Here is a 19170-nt window from a genome sequence, read left to right on the forward strand (position 1 = left end):
CTCCTCAGGACGGGAATCAAACCCGAGTCCACCGCTCCTCAGGACGGGAGTCAAACCCGAGTCCACCGCTCCTCAGGACGGGAGTCAAACCCGAGTCCACCGCTCCTCAGGACGGGAGTCAAACCCGAGTCCACCGCTCCTCAGGACGGGAATCAAACCCGAGTCCACCGCTCCTCAGGACGGGAGTCAAACCCGAGTCCACAAGGCTGGTAATTGATTTGAGTCTTTATTTGTTGAAGCCACTCCGTGAAGCGGAGATCTTTTTCAGGTGTTTCTACTAGAACGAGCTCTGATTGGCTGTCTCTCTAACTATGGGAGCACTCTGGCACTAGTGAGAGACAGGATCTATTTCTAGTCGTTTATATTTAGGACCAATGCTTGATGGCCGGTGAACCCAAACTGAAACTTCAAGTAGGACAAAGAAGAAATCCATAATGACCCTCGGAAAACAAGTCATAAACCGTTGTGTTATGAATTATTACCATTAAATATTCATTGAAGACACCACTACTCGGACATGCAGCAGCTCAACACTGAGGGGTCCAACAGACACGCATGCACATTAAATGTAATACCTGGACGAACATAAAGAATGGATAAAATAACTATTTCAATCATGAGACAGCAAAATGCTCTTTTTATATTAAAATCAATGTGGGGCTGGACAGAGCGTTCAGGACCAGCCCCCCCCCCCCTCAGTAAAAGGGGTTGCTGCTTACCAAATCCTGTTTTGCACAACTACTTCTCCTTTTAAAGTACGACTATTTGTATCCTGTATAAATACGTAGAAATACAAATAATACGAATATCTTATTAAGCAATATTGAGTTCATAAAAATGTCAGTGATGTTTTTATCATTTCGTTTGACTAATTTAAGAACAATCCTAAACATCCTCTCTATTTTCATTTCAGAACTGTAAGAATAATTAGCTTGAAAGATGCTTGTAGAGAGTGAGATGGATTCCAAAGTTACCGAGCTGGAGCGATTTGGTGTAAACGCAGATCTTAAATAAAACCCATCCAATCACGTTTATCACCTGAAACATAATCTCCATCTAAACAGTATGGTGATATCGTCCAAACACACTTTTACAACAAAAGAGTTAAACTCACTAACCAGGAACTCTGTGATGACAACAGCAACTCTGGTGGAGACTCTGCCTCGCCTTGTTTTAGGGAACAATTCAGTATTCACTGACAAGGCACCGTCCCCTCCACAAGCTGCTCATTCGGGACGCACCAAAGATGGGGCTACCCATCACCCTGCCTCCCTGTACTTAGCCTGCAGGCCCCTTGTGTGTGATTGGTTGTTTCAGGGGCCTGTACAAAAAACATATATATGCATGATTACTAACCACGAGTTAAGATATAATTTCCCTAAGGGGATCATTCAAGTGTACTACTTCTTCTACAGTTTACTGTAGCATAGTACAGAATAGTATAGTGCAGTAGTGTAATACAGTGCAGTACAGTATAATAGAGTATAGAACAATTTTCTTCATGCAGAAGCCAAAACACTGTTTACACAATTCAGAAGGTTAGTGTCTCTGGACTTACGGACTAAACCACTTCCTGTTCTATGCACTACATTGCATGGTGGATTGATGCCAAGCTACACTAACCACCTACAAACAGGTAGAGACAGATGTCAAACCTCCTCATTAACTTCCTGACTTGTGGTTTAGGATGTTTTATACAAACCTGTACAAACTAATTTCGTTTTTTGGGCTCTGTTTTTTCAGAATCTTCTCCAGAAGATGGACCCAGGCTGGACCACCACTGCTCTCCTATTGCCATGTGTTGTGCTGACCGCCGGGTTCTTCTACCTCTACAGTGCAATGATGGGTTTGTTGTCCAGAACATCTGTGCACAACAAAGTGGTGGTCATCACCGACGCTCTGTCCAGCCTGGGCAAAGGTAAAGAACCAATGACTGCAGAACGTTCCCTTCATGGTGTCATGGCTTCTGCTTCATGTTCTCTACACAGAGTGTGCAGGCGTGTTCCACAGAGGGGGGGCGCGACTGATCCTCTGTGGGAAGAGCTGGGACAAACTGGAAGAGCTTTCTGATGACCTGGCCCACTCTTCAGACCCCACTGTGGTAAGTCTAGCAGAACCCAGACCAGGAATGATCCAGTGCTGTTACCCATGAGCCCCCCCTCCACTGACAGGAGGCGCCAAACTTCCACCTTGAACCCCTACAGGGGGTCAGCCTGAACCTGCTCAAAAGGTTTTTGGGTCTTTAGGGCGACAGTGGCTCAGTGGTAGAGCGGGTCATCCAGTGATTCAATATTGGCAGTTTGATTCCCGCTCCCGCTCTGTCCTTTTTTGTTGTGTCCATGGGTAAGACACTTTACCCTCCTTGCCTCCAGTGGGGCACTCGTTGGCATTTGTTTGTTCCGGTGGTGAGTCGAGGGGCTGTTGGCGCAGATTGGCAGCCACGCCTGTCAGTCTGCGCCAGGGTAGCTGTGGCTACGTTCGTAACTTACCCTCACCAAGTATGAATGAGGAGTGAATGAATAATGGATCCAATGTAAAAAGTAGCTTTGAGTGTCCAGAAAAGCGCCATATAAATCTAATCTATTATTATTGTGTCATTAGTTGTACATGTGTTCTTCCTGTGCGTAGAACCAGTTTTAGAACCTGTTTAAGAACCTGTTTAAGGCCCTGTTTTAGAATCTGTTTAGAACCTATTTTAGAATCTTTTAGAACCTGTTTTAGTCTCTGACAGCATGGGTGTCTCCTGCCCAGACTTTCCCTCCCAAACTGGTGCTGTTGGACTTTGGAGACATGGACAGCCTGCCTGAGGTGGTGGAGGAGCTGCTGGACTGTTACGGCTGCATGGACATCCTCATCCTCAACAACAGCATGAAGGTCAAAGCCCCGGCTCACAGGGTGTCTCTGGAGACTGATAAGATCCTCATGGACAACAACTACTTTGGACCTGCTACCCTGGCAAAAGGTAAGAAGGTTAGGAACGTCTAGAAGCACACAGTTAGGAACATTGCAAACGTCTAGAAGCACGACGTGAGGAACGTCAAGAAGCACACAGTTAGGAACGTCTAGAAGCACACAGTTAGGAACATTACAAACGTCTAGAAGCACACAGGAACATTACAAACGTCTAGAAGCACACAGGAACATTACAAACGTCTAGAAGCACACAGGAACATTACAAACGTCTAGAAGCACACTGTTAGGAACGTCTAGAAGCACACAGTTAGGAACATTACAAACGTCTAGAAGCACACAGGAACATTACAAACGTCTAGAAGCACACAGGAACATTACAAACGTCTAGAAGCACACAGTTAGGAACATTACAAACGTCTAGAAGCACATCGTGAGGAACGTTGAGAAGCACACTGTTAGGAACATCTAGAAGCACACTGTTAGGAACGTCTAGAACAGGGGTCTGCAACCTTAAACGTTCAAAGGGCCAAATTGAACCAAAAAAAAATAAAATCAAACCTGTCAGGGGCTGCAAAAAATTATGAGCTTTATATGAAGGCAACACAAGCTCTAAGCGTCTATATTAGCTATGTTAACCTACTATCAAATTGATAAACTACTCGACAATGCATAATGAGATTCATTATTTTCCATGCAGCGCATCCTAGAGAGGATGATGCACCACGTGACTCTGTTGTACCAGATTTGGTGCTTTAAGTTTAACTTCCATTACTTTATTATTGTATTATGTTTTGTTGCATTGATGAACTTGTTAAATCTGCTCCCAAATGCAGCTCAAATATCAACGATCTCTCCTAAATACAGTAATCCCCGTTCAGTGTGTGATGGTGATGGGGGGGGGTCGTCTCTGGACTCTTTCAGGGAGGGGGGCTGAGAGCCTCGCTGTTCATCCCTGATGAGTAGTCAGCTGGAGCTCCAATGACAAAAGTGTTTCCCTCCCTGGAGACTTTTATTGAGCATGTTTAGGTAACATGTTCTAAACAAGCAGTGCTATTAACTATCGTTTCTTTTTGCTGCTCGTTGGAGTTTACAGACCTGCACAACAGCCTGTCTGTTCACCATCGATCACATCACACAACTCATCACGTTTAATTGATAATGCTGGAGTTGAATTAATGTCCTAGATTTGCTGACTGGTGATGTTGTGTAGCCGGGGCGGTCCGCATGCTCCGACTACCCTGTGTTGTGTTCTGGTGCGCAATAGACCGGACACAGAGGTGACTTTTTCGGTCGGTATTTATTCCTGCAGCGTGATATTAGAACAAACCAGGGTGTGAATATTCATGCCCTCCATGCAACACCTCCCGCAGTCAGGTTCAAGGCAGACCGACTTAAAACATTCAAAATGTCACAGAAAACAAATAAAATATAAATGATTGAAAATAAAATACAATGTACATGAAAGAAAACCTACAGTTTATGAACATAACACAGGACACTAAACACCTGTACACATACCTGCAGCGTGATGAAATTAAAACAAACCAGGGTGTGAATATTCATGCCCTCCATGCAACACCTAACACAAGGGGGAAATATGTTAGGTTGGGTTAACAAGGAGAGAAGTTAGGACGCTCCTGTGCACCCCTCCACACACACACACACACACACACACATACACACACAGAGACACACACACACACACACAGACAGACACACACACACACACACAGACACACACACACACACACACACATACACACACAGACACACACACACACAGACACACACACACACACACACACACAGACACAGACACACACACAGACACACACACACACAGACACACACACACACAGACACACACACACACACACACACACACACACACACACACACACAGACACACAGACACACACACAGACACACACAGACACACACAGACACACACACACAGACACACACACAGACAGACAGACAGACACACAGACAGACAGACAGACACACACACACACACACACACACACAGACACACACACACACACACACACACACACACACACACACACATACACACACACACAGGTAGAACACGTGTAAAGCTAGCTTACTTTTCCCATCCCAAAGCAGCTAACGGATCCCGTCCCACAACACAAACACCGTAAACATGTAAACATGTAAACGGATCCCGTCCCACAACACAAACACTGTAAACACGTCACTGAACAACATTACTTTTCAATATTGCAAGAAACCGTCACTAAAACTTGTCAGTAGAACTTTTAGTGGACAGCGGACCGGTGCACCTACCTCCCGCCGTCAGGTTCAAGCAGACTGACGAGTCGGACGGACCGGATGTTACGGACATCACTTCCTTTATTTTTCAAAATAAAGGTGCTGACCGTAAGCGCAAAGGAAATACAAAATATAAAACTGAAATAAATAAATTCACATCCTTAAAAGAAATCAAAGCACATCGTGAGGGATTTTGGTGAAATTAATAAAACTCCAAAATCAATCTTTTCTTGTCTGTTACAGTTGCGTCTTCTTTCCTTCACTGTCTTTGCAGAGAGAAGCAGGTCTAACTTTCTGTATTGTTTTGTTTTCATTATTTTAATGAGTCCTCCGTGTAATCACCACCTGTTGGAGATATAATGGGGGGACTGTGTGTGTGTTGGAACCCCCTTATCCACAGCGGTAACTCCGGTCAGAGAGCAGGCACCACACAGGGAACAGTTGATTTCTGGCATTTAATCAGTAACTTCTGGCATTACAGACCATAATTTCGTGAACAACTGTTTTGTAGTTCACCGCTCTCCAGAATCGCCTCCGTCCAACGGATGCGTCCTCCCTCAACGGAGCAACAGGCGCTTCTCCGGTCCTGATTTCACCCCCTACCAGAACAACCGGCCCCGCAGACAGGCCCTACATACATAGTGTTACACATACCAAGGCTGAACAAACCCAACAGGAACACACTTGTTTGGATTAATGATAATAACTACACGATTCACTTCGCTATTAGCAGCGTTAGCGCTAATTAGCGCGGCTTTCAATTCCCGTCTAATCTGTATGAACTCATATAAATGTACACGTATGTGTACCGACCAGCAGCGGACCTCCTCCCCCCACCACTGAATGGCTGCAGCGCTGCTGTGGAGTCCTCGTGCCTCTCTGTCGTCCACCCTGACTCTGTCCGGCAGCCCCCCAGGACAGAGCGGCAGTGCCGCTGAGGCAAATCGTAGACCGAGTAGACCCGCCCTCAGGTGGCCAGAGATACCGGGAGTCTCATCCGATTGGTCAGGACTCATGTCACATCACTCATCACCCGCCCACTGTGCTGCCAACCAATCACCACTGCTTTCTGGAGCCGGGGCAACAGTAGGACCCCACAGTGCATCTGAGCTGTCCTAGAAGGTGCCTGACTAAAATTTTAAACAACACGATAACGATGATAAATCAGCCAGTCAGTCATCTTCAGATCACCACCGCTATATCCGCCGCAGCGCGTCATGGGGAGCCGGAGCCTATCTCGGCAGCATAGGGCGTGAGGCGGGGGACACTCCGGGCACGACGCCAGTGCACCGCCGACGATGATAAGTATTCTTTTTTATTTTGTGATTAATCTCCAGGGGGCCACAAGGGAGGCACTAAAGGGCCGCATGCGGCCCCGGGTTGCCGACCCCCTGGTCTAGAAGCACACTGTTAGGAACATTACAAACATCTAGAAGCACACTGTTAGGAACATTACAAACATCTAGAAGCACAATGTTAGGAACATTACAAACATCTAGAAGCACACTGTTAGGAACATTACAAACATCTAGAAGCACACTGTTAGGAACATTAGGAGCGTCTGGAAGCACACGGTTTGAAACGTGTGATAGTGTCAAGCCTGTTCTGCTGTTTCTTGTCTGTTGATCTGTCCTGTATGGAACCTTCAACAATGGACTAAAGTTTATGCAGCGCTTTTCTTTGCGTCTCAGGTGTGCTGCCCTCCATGATCTCCAGGAGAACCGGACACATCCTGCTGGTCAGCAGCATCCAGGGGAAGCTGGCGGTACCATTTTGCACAACATGTGAGTTTATGCACTTAGTTCCCTGTTACTACATTAGTTATTAGAGAAGGTCCTTCCCTAATAAGGACTATCGTGACAGCCAATCACATTAGAGTTTGTATCAGCCAATCATGACACAGTAGGAAGGAACTTGTCAAACCTGTGTTGTGCCGTCAGTTGATATAAGCTTCTGTCCAGTTTTAGTTCAGACTCTAAACTCAAACAGGGCAAAATATTGATTAGCGGGCAGAGACAACAAAATTAGATTCATTTAAAACAATTAATACAAATCAAAATACACAAATACATGGAAGCAGGAGGGAGTAGGTTGTTGAACTGAATTCTGATCCTGGTGCAATGTTTCCAAAATAACCAATTATAGTAACCAATAACTACAGGATTCATTCGATTAAAGTCTAACAGGAAACAGGAAGTCTGTCTTTGGATCAACTCGTTGTAAGAGATGATCCAATTGATGATCCGTTGAGATGATCTGTTGTAAATGACGTGACGTCTCTCAACCATTGGCTAAAACGCCTGTTTATCCAGTTTTTGTTGGGATTCTTTTTATTATTGTAATGGATTATTATTATTATTAGTTTGTGCATCAGTTGTTTTATAAGACCTAATATTCTGTCCAGAGATTCAACAGCAATCCAAGACTAGAACGGTACCAAACAGACATGTGAGAACATTTACTGTGTCCATGTGGAATGAGCGGTTCCACGCAGTGTTCCTCTCTGCTGAGACGAACCACCAGAGCTGTGACGGTGGAAACGGCGTGTAAAACTGCGGGATCAGGAGCTGCTGTTTCACCGCCTGCCTTTTTCCAGACGCAGCCTCTAAACACGCCGTTCAGGCGTTCTTCGACTGTCTGAGGGCTGAGGTGGACGAGTATGGGATCTCCATCAGCACCATCAACCACACCTTCATCAGCTCATCTTCCTCTGACAGCGTGGAACCAACCTCCTCCAGGTCCATCTGGTCCTGTAAGTAAGACCAAGCTGGACCACACTTCTACGCTGCGTTGGGTTTGATCGTAATGGAGCAACGTCGTGACGTGAACCTATGACCAATGAAGGACACGATCAATGTCTCCTGCAGGGTTCTACACCCAAAGACCTGGTGGTGTGTCTCCACATGAAGCAGTGGCGGAGCTCGTGAAGACCCTGAATAACAAGACGAAAGAGGTTCTGATCGCTCCCTCGCTCCCCAGGGTGGCCATCTACACCCGGGCCCTCCTCCCCGACGTGTTCTTTGCCGTGACGGCTGCAGGCGTGAATGGCACCACCGCCGACAGCATGTTGACATGACAGGAACAGCGTCCTAACGACGTACAGTCATGAGTTCCACGTGATCGCCCACGTTAGTTCTCCTGTATGTGTGAAAAATGTCTCAAAGTTATTAAAGGATCGTACTGCACCAAAATCTGAACAAGGAGACTTGAGATTTTGTTTCCTGGTCATTTTAAGTCTTTGAAAATGAGATAATATTGATTAATTTCTTACCTATACAATCCTGAGTTGTCCGTAACGCATGAAAAACACACTCCATCACCTTAAAGTCGTGATTATTTATGCCAGAGTATTTGATCATCGGCCCATCACTGACGGTTCTGTCGGTAGACCGCAGGTGGGGCGGCTCGGGGTTCGCAGCGCCCCCTACCGGACGCTCCTCACACGACACACCGGAGCACTTCCGGGTCCTTCCGTGCCATCATGGGGTTGGAACTGCTTTCCAGAGTCGCTGCGGTGACCCTCAGGGTCCAGGCTCACCGGACCGCCGTCGGTTCGTCCAGCTCCGGTCGGTCGTTCGGTTCCGTGGTGCAGCACGACCGGCGGAACCGGCTCTTCACCGTCTGTGCGGCCAGCGGGGCGGGTAAGCAGCGTGAGCCGGGGCCGACGCTCCTTTGCAGGGGACACTCCACAGCTCGAGCCCGGCGTCTGTGAGCGGCCTGTTGACGTCACGCTGGTGGACTCGTCGTTTCCCGGTTGGCCCGTTAACCGGTAGCTGGAACCGGAGGCCTGAACGGTACCGAACGGAAAATGTTTCATCTTGTATTTCGGCGTGGATTTGACGCGTTAAAGTAACACGTGATCACCCGTTCCAGCCAATTACAGCGGAGGAGCAAGTCACGTGACACTAATAAGAAAGAATTTAAGGTTCAGTCTTTAGGGTTCATCCATCATTACTTTAAACTCCTCCCTTCAGGGTCTCCACAGCCAATCAGTGTCCTCCATCTAACCCTGTCTTCTCATCCTCTTCTCTCACACCAACTACCTTCATGTCCTCTTTCACTACATCCATAAACCTCCTCTTTGGTCTCCTGACAGCAGCTACTTCTGCTCTCCTCTGCCCTCCTCTGGTCTCCTCTGCCCTCCTCTGGTCTCCTCTGCCCTTCTCTGCCCTCCTCTGGTCTCCTCTGCCCCCTCTGCCCCCTCTGGTCACCTCTGCCCTCCTCTGGTCACCTCTGCCCTTCTCTGCCCTCCTCTGGTCTCCTCTGCCCTCCTCTGGTCTCCTCTGCCCTCCTCTGCTCTCCTCTGGTCTCCTCTGCCCTCCTCTGCTCTCCTCTGCCCTCCTCTGGTCTCCTCTGCCCTCCTCTGCTCTCCTCTGCTCTCCTCTGCTCTCCTCTGCCCTCCTCTGCTCTCCTCTGCCCTCCTCTGCCCTCCTCTGCTCTCCTCTGGTCTCCTCTGGTCTCCTCTATCAGCATCTGTAGCATGAAACCATACTGCTGCTCACTAATGTTCACTTCTGCCCTTAGTCCAGCTTCACTACTCTTTCCCATAACTTCCTTGTGTGGCTCGTCCATTATTAGTATTACTAGTGATATTAATGACATTGATATTCATATAAACATTAATATTAACGTTAATATTAATGGTGACCCCGTGAGGAAACGCCAGTGATTCAGTGAACAGTAGAAATGTGTCCACGTCCCATCTGTTTGCCGTGAACCTCTGACCCCCCCCCCCCCCGTCTACAGGTTGTAGTGACCGGGCCGTGCTTCACTACAGGTTCACAGCCCCCCAGGAGGTGGAGCTCATGTCCACCTTTGTTCCAGAGGCCCTGAGGGGTCGAGGCGTCGCAGCCCTGCTGTCACAGGTCAGAGGTCAGCGGTGAAGCTTTAGAACCGACCTCTGGGGGAGGGTGACCTTCTGGTTCTGTCTTCTAGGCTGCTTTGGAGTTTGTGGTGGAAGAGAACCTCAAGGCTCACGTCTCCTGCTGGTACATCCAGAAGTATCTGGAGGAGAACCCTCTGCAGCGCTACCAGGACCGGATCTTCCCCTGACTGCAGAACCACCACCCGAGCAGAACTGGGTCGACCGGTACCAGCGACCCACCTGTGGAACCAAGTCACGGGGAATATTTGTGGAATGCTGGACAGGGGTTCAGGCTTCCAGCAGAGGCTGCAGTGCTCCACAGACGTGTGTGTGGGTGGTAATGACATTGATTTGATCTGTGATCGGTTCTGATTGGTGGGGGACCCATTCATTTGATTTGAAGCTGGGACTGAATCACACTGAGTTTAGGTAATCAATATATTTGATCAGAGTTTATAACGATGGAATTAAAGGTGTGATAACCTGCCCAGCCTTCCTCTTTTTAAGGTAACAACACAAACTGTTAGACCTCATAGTGGAAGTGTTGGCGTGGCCCTGGGCCCGGGGCCACAGGAGGGGTCATCACCTGATGGCGCTTCTGTTTCTGCTTCTGGTAAAATTAGGACAAATTATAAAATTTTCTGAGAAATGAAATGCAGGTTATTTCAAAGTTGTGTGACAGGAAGACCTGACGGAGCAGAGCTTCTCTCACAAGATCCCATAATAATCCAGTCCCTTCATCAGCAGTAGCATGGTTACATGATAACAGGATGGTGATGTCACTTACAATCTGCGCTGATGGGTTTCCTGTATCAATAAATGCAGCAGGATGGACATATTCTAGAAGAATAGAACCGTTCCAGAAGAATAGAACCGTTCTAGAAGAATAGAACCGTTCCAGAAGAACAGAACCGTTCCAGAAGAATAGAACCGTTCCAGAAGAATAGAACTGTTCCAGAAGAACAGAACCGTTCCAGAAGAATAGAACCGTTCCAGAAGAATAGAACTGTTCCAGAAGAATAGAACCGTTCTAGAAGAATTGAAATGTTCTTGAAAAACAGAGTGGAGGAGGACATTTGTGGAGGGTCGGTGACTTCCTTCACATTCTAAAGCAGGGGCATCAAACTCATCTTCATTGGGGGTGGGGGGGCACATCAGCATCACGGCTGTCCTCAAAGGGCCAGATGTAACTAATAAATGTAACTCATTGTAACTCAATGTAATGTAAATGTAACTAAATGTAACTCAGTGTAATGTAACTAAATGTAACTACTCCTTAATGTAACTAATAAATGTAACTAAATGTAACTCAGTGTAATGTAACTAAATGTAACTACTCCTTAATGTAACTAATAAATGTAACTAAATGTAACTCAGTGTAATGTAACTAAATGTAACTACTCCTTAATGTTAAATAACTGAATTTCTGACTGATTCTAGTTCCAAACATTACAGTTAGACAGAAAAAACATGTTTGTTTGTTTCTCTGTTCTAACATAAATCCTTTTCATTTGTCAGGTTATTAAACCCACAGAACTCCATCAATCAAGGATCAAACGATCAATCAATAAAGAAAAATAACATCAGACACAAGTTAGGACGTTAACTTTGTTCACTATGTTTAGTCAGACTTAAAATGGGCTGAACTACTGCATTGTGGGAAATGTAGTTTTGGTCAAAGCACACTTTTGACCTATTTATTTTCAGACACTCTGACCTTTTATGCTCTCGAGGGCCACATTAAATGATGTGGAGGGCCACATTTGGCCCCCGGGCCTTGGGTTTGACACAAGTGGTCTAAAACATCAAAATCCCGGCTGTCACCGTCACACATGTTCCACAAGCAGGAAGCCAATCACCAGTCAGCGGCGAGAACCTGTGACAGCTGGCTGTCACACCAACACGCTTCTAGTCTGTCGTGTGCATCTGAGGTTCTGCGTTGTGATCATCCATCTATCTTCTTACCTCCTCATTGGCTGTGGGGGGTAATGGGAGGGGTGGAGCCTATCCCAGCTGACTGAGGACGTGAGGTGGGGCAAACTCTGGGTGCGACGCCTGTGCGCCGCGGAGCCACACACAAAGACAATCACGCACACACACACACACACTACGGTCAATTTGGGACGGCCAGTTAACCTGAAGCTCATGTTTCTGGAGGGGGGAGGAAGCCCCCCAAACACGGGGAGAACATGCAAACCTTGCCTTGCTGTGCGGCGACAGCTTCCCCCACTGGCCACCGCGCCGCTGCTTTGTGATCATGTAGAACTGATTTTCCATGGAACACGTTCTTCTGCCCCCTCCTCCGTGGTGACAGCGAGCTGCTGGAACGTTCTCCAGCCTCGTCCATCTGGAGGACTCATTGGGCTGAGGAGGTCCGTGTGTCAGAGCTGCAGCTGGAAAGGAATTCTGGGATTCCTCGTGACGCCAGGAGAAACAAAACTCCTCCAGTGGAAGAAATCAGTCCAGCTGTTGGAGACGAGCAGGAGAAGGGAGGTTCTCCAGGTTCAGCAGTACGCCTCTCCTTGTTCTGGGACCTGGTCCAGTCCCACCAGGGTCCTGGTCCCCGTGGTCGGCTTGTGGCCGTTGACCAGCAGCTCCAGCTGTGCCTCGCCATCCGGCGGCGCGGCCGTCAGGAAAACGTCCCACACGGGCTCTGGCAGCTCCAGCTCCAGCAGCTTCTGCTTCACCAGCAGGTTCTTCTCGATGTTCCTCCGCTTGTATTTGAACTCGATGATGGTCTTGGTGTAGCGGTTCAGCGCCGTCACTGCCGAGGCCATGCAGGTGCCGAAGGAGCCCCACGCTAAGCTAGGAGTAGACCAGGATTAGATTCAGGTTCTACTGATCAGACTGATGGGGAGAAGGTCAGAGGTCATGTTGTTGAGATGCTCACACGTAAGACCAGCTGTAGTCCCAGGTCTTCGGCCTCCAGTCCTCTGGCCCCATGGCCACGGCCAGCTGGAAGATGGTGGTGAACATCATGTGGGCCACCATCCCACAAAGGCCTGAGCATCCCAGGGTAACCACAGAAACCAGGTCAGTGGTTAATAACCAAAAATAACTAACAATAAATACCAATAATAATAAATAACACTAATAATGATGATGATGAGGATGAGGAGCAGGAGGAGGTCACCTGACAGCGCGGTGCACATGGCAGCGAAGGCACTGAGCTTCAGCTTGTTCATGATGCTGAAGCAGGGAGACTGCTCCAGGGTCATCAGGGCGCCGCCGGCGAACAGCAGGCTGAGGTACAGGCTCTCCGCCACGATGCACAGCCACAGGACCCCTAGGACACAGGGGCACAGAGCACCTGTCCCTCACTGATGATGTCACATGAGCTCAGACGTTCTGACGTCCTCCAGCCGTAGAGACGCATCATCACCTAGCATGTGAATGGACCCCGGCCACCAGGCTGACCTGTGATGGGACTCAGCTGATCCACCTGCTGCTAGCGCTGCTGCTGCTAGCGCTGCTGCTGCTAGCGCTGCTGCTGCTAGCGCTGCTGCTGCTAGCGCTGCTGCTGCTAGCGCTGCTGCTGCTAGCGCTGCTGCTGCTAGCGCTGCTGCTGCTAGCGCTGCTGCTGCTAGCGCTGCTGCTGCTAGCGCTGCTGCTGCTAGCGCTCACTGAGGACTTAAACCTCAGTGATTGGACGCTTCCTCCTGATGGAGGCTCCATCTGTGCATCCCATAATGTCATCAAGTCATCACAATTAATCCCACATCTGAGGAAATGAAAAAGCTCTCGTGGTCCTTCTGCCGGACCTTTTAGAGAGCCTTCAAAGGTCAGCCAAAGGTCAGACCAGGTGTGAAACTGGGTGGCAGGGTGGAGGCATACCTCCAGGCTCCGTTCACAGGGTGAAAACGTGGAGGCGTGTCCCACTGAGTGAGAGCCAATCAGACGCAGACACCACATACAAACCTCTCTCGTGCTCCGGGGCGATCTCTGAGAAGTCCCGACAGTTAAAACCTGAAAGAGAAAGAACACCGCTCAGGAGCAGGACGCATTCCACACAAAAACGGGGCCCGAGGCTCCGCCCCTGGGAGGCAGATGCCCCACCCTGAATAGGGTCAGACATGCTGAGGCCCCTTCCCTTCCTGTCCACAGTCAGTTCCTTCTCTTGAGCCGTATCAGCCTTCTGGTTACCATGGAAACAATCCATGGCATGACTGGGTTGGCAGCAGCACAAAGTGACATCATTATCACCATCATCATCACTATCTTTATTTTCATATGTTTTCTTTTTCTTAGTGCTCGATTAAAAATACTACAAACTGTAGTCTCTCTCATGGAAGTAAATTAAACAGGATTATCTTTAGATTAAAGTATTCCAGTATTATTCCACTATGGTCAACCAGTGAAAACAAACCACACATTCATGGTTTTCAGGGTTGAATTTTTGTAAATGAACTAAACCCTAAAACTTACCAGATTTTAAAGCTTGTTGCTCATTTAGTCATTAATATTTAATATGATTTAACAATATAAGCACTCTGAACAACCCCTGAGCTGAACCACAGTTCTCCTTTCAGGCATAAATGTTCTCTTTCATTCTTCATGTGGACATCAAGTCTCTCCATCCTGGATCTGAACTTAATCCATGCAAACAGGAGACAATTAGAATGAGGACACATCCCAAAATATTTGATAGGGGGTTGAGGAGAAGAGCCTTCTGTCGGGAACGTTACGTAAGGATCTTACAGGTAGATCTGCTCTGAACACCTGCTGACATGATTTCTGCTGCAGCGACTCGACGGAACAGAAACGTGTGAACGGCTTTAATGTTTAATCTGATGAGATTAAGCTCCACATTAATTCTAGAATCTGATTCCTGACGTTGGAAACGATCAGCTATCCTGGTGTTCAGAGGCCCAACAATCCCCTAAAAACGATTCTTCTATGATGCAACATGGTTGTCATGGTTACCTGCTGCAACATCCCACAGAATTAACCCTGCAGAGTATGGATGGATTTGTTCATTTTCCACAGACTGACAGCTGTCACACCTGCAGTTCCCCCTACTTTAGTATTTGGAGTAGTAATGACATTACTTTAGTATTTGGAGTAGTAATGACATTACTTTAGTATTTAGAGTAGTTCAATCAATCAATCAAGTTTTATTTATATAGCGCTTAATCATGACAGCAGACATTTCAAAGCGCTTTAACAGACAGAAACCCAACTGAACCCTCCAGAGCATCAGAGACAGTGGAGGGAAAAACTCCCTCATTGAGGAAGAAACTCCGGACAGGACCCAGACTCTTTTGGGCGGCCATCCGCCTCGACCGGTTGGGTGGAAAAGAAATCAAAGGAAGACAAGAACAGGGTCAGAGAGAGAGAGACAGAGAGAGAGTGAGACAGAGAGAGAGACAGAGAGAGAGAGAGACAGAGAGAGAGAGAGACAGAGAGAGAGTGAGACAGAGAGAGAGACAGAGAGAGAGTGAGACAGAGAGAGAGACAGAGAGAGAGAGAGACAGAGAGAGAGAGAGACAGAGAGAGAGTGAGACAGAGAGAGAGACACAGAGAGAGTGAGACAGAGAGACAGAGAGTGAGACAGAGAGAGAGACAGAGAGAGAGTGAGACAGAGAGAGAGACAGAGAGTGAGACAGAGAGAGTGAGACAGAGAGAGAGACAGAGAGTGAGACAGAGAGAGAGACAGAGAGAGAGTGAGACAGAGAGAGAGACAGAGAGAGAGTGAGACAGAGAGTGAGACAGAGAGAGAGTGAGACAGGCCAGAGAGAGACAGTATCAATATGGTTAAGGTTGATAAAGTCAAGGCACAACTACAGCTGTGTGGATGACTGTATGGAGGAAGGAGGAGGAAAGGAAGCAGGACCCCAGCCGATGGATAGTTGAGGGGGGGTACTGGTGGGCTTGGAGGTGCAGGTCCACAGAGGAAGGTCCACGGCGGCTGGGCGGATAAGGGGTGGAACAGTAAGATGACACCAAGGAAGAGAGGCAGCAGGACCCCAGTCGATGGTTAGGTGGGGGGTGATACTGGTGGATGGGAGGTGCAGGTCCACAGCAGATGGTCCACAGTGGATGGGTGGATGAGGGGTGGAACAGTATGGTGGCGTGGAGGAAAAAGGAAGCCGGACCCCAGCCGATAATTAGGTTAGGGGTGGTACTGGTAATGACATTACTTTAGTATTTGGAGTAGTAATGACATTACTTTAGTATTTAGAGTAGTACTGACATTACTTTAATTTTTAGAGTAGTACTGACATTACTTTAGTATTTATAGTAGTACTGACATTACTTTAGTATTTTGAGTAGTACTGACATTACTTTAGTAGAGTAGTAATGACATTACTTTAGTAGAGTAGTAATGACATTACTTTATTATTTAGAGTAGTACTGACATTACTTTAGTATTTGGAGTAGTAATGACATTACTTTAGTATTTAGAGTAGTACTGACATTACTTTAGTATTTGGAGTAGTAATGACATTACTTTAGTATTTAGAGTAGTAATGACATTACTTTAGTATTTAGAGTAGTAATGACATTACTTTAGTAGAGTAGTAATGACATTACTTTAGTAGAGTAGTACTGACATTACTTTGGTAGAGTAGTAATGACATTACTTTAGTAGAGTAGTAATGACATTACTTTAGTAGAGTAGTAATGACATTACTTTAGTAGAGTAGTAATGACATTACTTTAGTACAGTAGTAATGACATTACTTTAGTACAGTAGTAATGACATTACTTTAGTAGAGTAGTAATGACATTACTTTAGTAGAGTAGTAATGACATTACTTTAGTAGAGTAGTAATGACATTACTTTAGTAGAGTAGTAATGACATTACTTTAGTAGAGTAGTAATGACATTACTTTAGTAGAGTAGTAATGACATTACTTTAGTAGAGTAGTAATGACATTACTTTAGTAGAGTAGTAATGACATTACTTTAGTAGAGCAATAATGACATTACTTTAGTAGAGTAGTAATGACATTACTTTAGATAGATAGATAGATAGATACTTTATTAATCCCGGAGGAAATTGCATATACAGTAGTAATGACATTACTTTAGTAGAGTAGTAATGACATTACTTTAGTAGAGTAGTAATGACATTACTTTAGTAGAGCAGTAATGACATTACTTTAGTAGAGTAGTAATGACATTACTTTAGTAGAGTAGTAATGACATTACTTTAGTACAGTAGTAATGACATTACTTTAGTAGAGTAGTAATGACATTACTTTAGTAGAGTAGTAATGACATTACTTTAGTAGAGTAGTAATGACATTACTTTAGTAGAGTAGTAATGACATTACTTTAGTAGAGTAGTAATGACATTACTTTAGTAGAGTAGTAATGACATTACTTTAGTAGAGCAATAATGACATTACTTTAGTAGAGTAGTAATGACATTACTTTAGATAGATAGATAGATACTTTATTAATCCCGGAGGAAATTGCATATACAGTAGTAATGACATTACTTTAGTAGAGTAGTAATGACATTACTTTAGTAGAGTAGTAATGACATTACTTTAGTAGAGTAGTAATGACAATTGAATTTCCTCAAATGTAGATTACAGATTGAAATTTAATCAATAACGATTTATGAACAATTCAACTTATGAACAACCTCTAAGAACCAGTTATGTTCATATGTTAAGGACCACATGTACATACAGTATACTGTATACACACACACACACACACACACACACACACACACACACACACACACACACACACACACCCTGTATATACTGTATATGTATATATATTACATACACACACATATATATACATACACATATATACAGTGTATACAAATATATATACACAAAGATACAGTATACTGTATGTATGTGTGCATACACACACACTAATATAAGTAATCCCTCGTGCATTCACGCACCAACGCTCGTGACTTCACCTCATCGTGGATATTTAGTAGACAGTCACGTGATAATTTACGCGCATCCTATTGGCTGACGGCATCCTGAAGTGCGCTATGTTCTGTGAGTCTCGGACTACCGTGAGACACTTAAGTGTTTTAAACAGTCTATCAGAGTGGTTTAAAGGTAAAACAGATAGAAGGTGGTTTAATATCAGGATGGGGGGGTTCAGAAACCCTTACATCACCCTACATAACAAGATAGTTTTTCGCTCTATCTTGGAATTCGTTATTCGTTTGTGGTTCCTGGAATGCATTAACCGCGAGGAACGAGGGATCACTGCCTACAGATACATATATATATACACATATATATATATATATTTATGACTGTAAATAAGATGTTATTGTGATGAAGAGTCAGCCCCCCCCCAGACAGTTAGGCTCACCGTTCATGTCGGCCGCCTGCTCGCAGGAGAAGAAGATGCCGGTGTGGAACTTCCTCAGGAGGAACTTTTCCTCCCCCGTCTCAAAAATGTACTGGACCAGCCGGCTGTCGTTGACATTGGAGCTGTTGAAGCGGATGCAGAACCACTGCTTCACCTTGAGGGGGGGTCCGGTGCAGAAGGGCTTGGCCACCTTCCTGGTGCCCTCGCACCAGTAGCTGGTGGTAACCGCTGACAGGGCGAAGGCAAAGGCCAGCAGGTTGAGTGTGAGCGCCATCGAAGCCCGCCAGCCCCGCTCCAGCCTCATGGTGGGGGCCAAGTAGGGATGAAACCAGAAGCAACTAATCCTGGCTTTTGAGATGCAGCCACTGCGTTGCGCCTGTCAACAGAGACACCAAATCTTCATAATCTGGTTGCGTTTGAGGCTCTTTGGGTGAGAAGTGTGTCCATCTCTCCGCCGGCTCTAGTAACGAGGCGCCGCCGTCTGTCCACAAACCCCCGGCGGTCCCACAAACCTCTCATTCCTGTGCTGCCACTCCTCCTGCCCCGTCGCTCCTCCCCTTCTGCAAATCTTTGCCTTCAATATCATCCATTACAAATCATAAATTATGGTCCAGACTTAGGCTGAGCATATTATAAAAAAGATTACTCTGATTTAATCCAGGACAAGGTTTGCATTTCCCTCATTTTTCTGCATTTCATGTCATCTCAAAGCATTTGCAGCCGCAGGCAGAAGATCAAGTTTAGCAGTGGCTGAGCTGTGACATAACGCGTGTCCCACGGGAAAATCAGGACA

The 19170-nt window shown here is 46.3% G+C and overlaps 3 protein-coding genes across 3 annotated transcripts; 2 read left to right on the forward strand and 1 right to left on the reverse strand.

Moving 5' to 3' along the window:
• Window positions 1-74: 74 nt before the first annotated feature.
• Window positions 75-8397, forward strand: LOC137610289 (dehydrogenase/reductase SDR family member 7C-B-like). Its single transcript, XM_068337840.1, has 7 exons — window positions 75-209; window positions 1744-1918; window positions 1989-2101; window positions 2752-2962; window positions 6900-6992; window positions 7805-7960; window positions 8076-8397. Exons 2-7 carry the CDS (start codon window positions 1759-1761, stop codon window positions 8282-8284), a joined length of 942 nt encoding a protein of 313 aa, XP_068193941.1. The 5' UTR covers window positions 75-209; window positions 1744-1758; the 3' UTR covers window positions 8285-8397.
• A 262-nt stretch (window positions 8398-8659) lies between these two features.
• Window positions 8660-11549, forward strand: LOC137609669 (protein NATD1-like). Its single transcript, XM_068336850.1, has 3 exons — window positions 8660-8849; window positions 9955-10073; window positions 10144-11549. The coding sequence occupies exons 1-3, from the start codon at window positions 8690-8692 to the stop codon at window positions 10258-10260; spliced, it is 396 nt and encodes a 131-aa protein (XP_068192951.1). The 5' UTR covers window positions 8660-8689; the 3' UTR covers window positions 10261-11549.
• Window positions 11550-11859: 310 nt separating this feature from the next.
• On the reverse strand, window positions 11860-18681 carry LOC137610152 (germ cell-specific gene 1-like protein). The gene is made up of 5 exons (XM_068337624.1): window positions 18378-18681; window positions 13991-14038; window positions 13206-13358; window positions 12963-13074; window positions 11860-12877 (listed from the first exon to the last, which is right to left on the reverse strand). The coding sequence occupies exons 1-5, from the start codon at window positions 18679-18681 to the stop codon at window positions 12577-12579; spliced, it is 918 nt and encodes a 305-aa protein (XP_068193725.1). The 3' UTR covers window positions 11860-12576.
• Window positions 18682-19170: the final 489 nt, after the last annotated feature.

This window comes from Antennarius striatus, chromosome 16, assembly GCF_040054535.1.
Source record: "Antennarius striatus isolate MH-2024 chromosome 16, ASM4005453v1, whole genome shotgun sequence".
Taxonomy (NCBI): domain Eukaryota; kingdom Metazoa; phylum Chordata; class Actinopteri; order Lophiiformes; family Antennariidae; genus Antennarius; species Antennarius striatus.

What these genes read in the sequence shown, in the direction of transcription:
- LOC137610289 (XM_068337840.1), top strand. Translation starts at nt 1,759, where the DNA reads ATGGACCCAGGCTGGACCACCACTGCTCTCCTATTGCCATGTGTTGTG. An exon ending in ACTCTTCAGACCCCACTGTG is followed by an intron (nt 2,102 to 2,751) that starts GTAAGTCTAGCA and finishes TCTCCTGCCCAG; the next exon opens with ACTTTCCCTCCCAAACTGGT. An exon ending in CTCCAGGTCCATCTGGTCCT is followed by an intron (nt 7,961 to 8,075) that starts GTAAGTAAGACC and finishes TGTCTCCTGCAG; the next exon opens with GGTTCTACACCCAAAGACCT.
- LOC137609669 (XM_068336850.1), top strand. Translation starts at nt 8,690, where the DNA reads ATGGGGTTGGAACTGCTTTCCAGAGTCGCTGCGGTGACCCTCAGGGTC. An exon ending in CTGTGCGGCCAGCGGGGCGG is followed by an intron (nt 8,850 to 9,954) that starts GTAAGCAGCGTG and finishes CCCCGTCTACAG; the next exon opens with GTTGTAGTGACCGGGCCGTG. An exon ending in TCGCAGCCCTGCTGTCACAG is followed by an intron (nt 10,074 to 10,143) that starts GTCAGAGGTCAG and finishes TCTGTCTTCTAG; the next exon opens with GCTGCTTTGGAGTTTGTGGT.
- LOC137610152 (XM_068337624.1), bottom strand. Translation starts at nt 18,681, where the DNA reads ATGAGGCTGGAGCGGGGCTGGCGGGCTTCGATGGCGCTCACACTCAAC. An exon ending in CGCCCCGGAGCACGAGAGAG is followed by an intron (nt 13,359 to 13,990) that starts GTTTGTATGTGG and finishes CCTGTGTCCTAG; the next exon opens with GGGTCCTGTGGCTGTGCATC. An exon ending in GACTACAGCTGGTCTTACGT is followed by an intron (nt 12,878 to 12,962) that starts GTGAGCATCTCA and finishes GTCTACTCCTAG; the next exon opens with CTTAGCGTGGGGCTCCTTCG.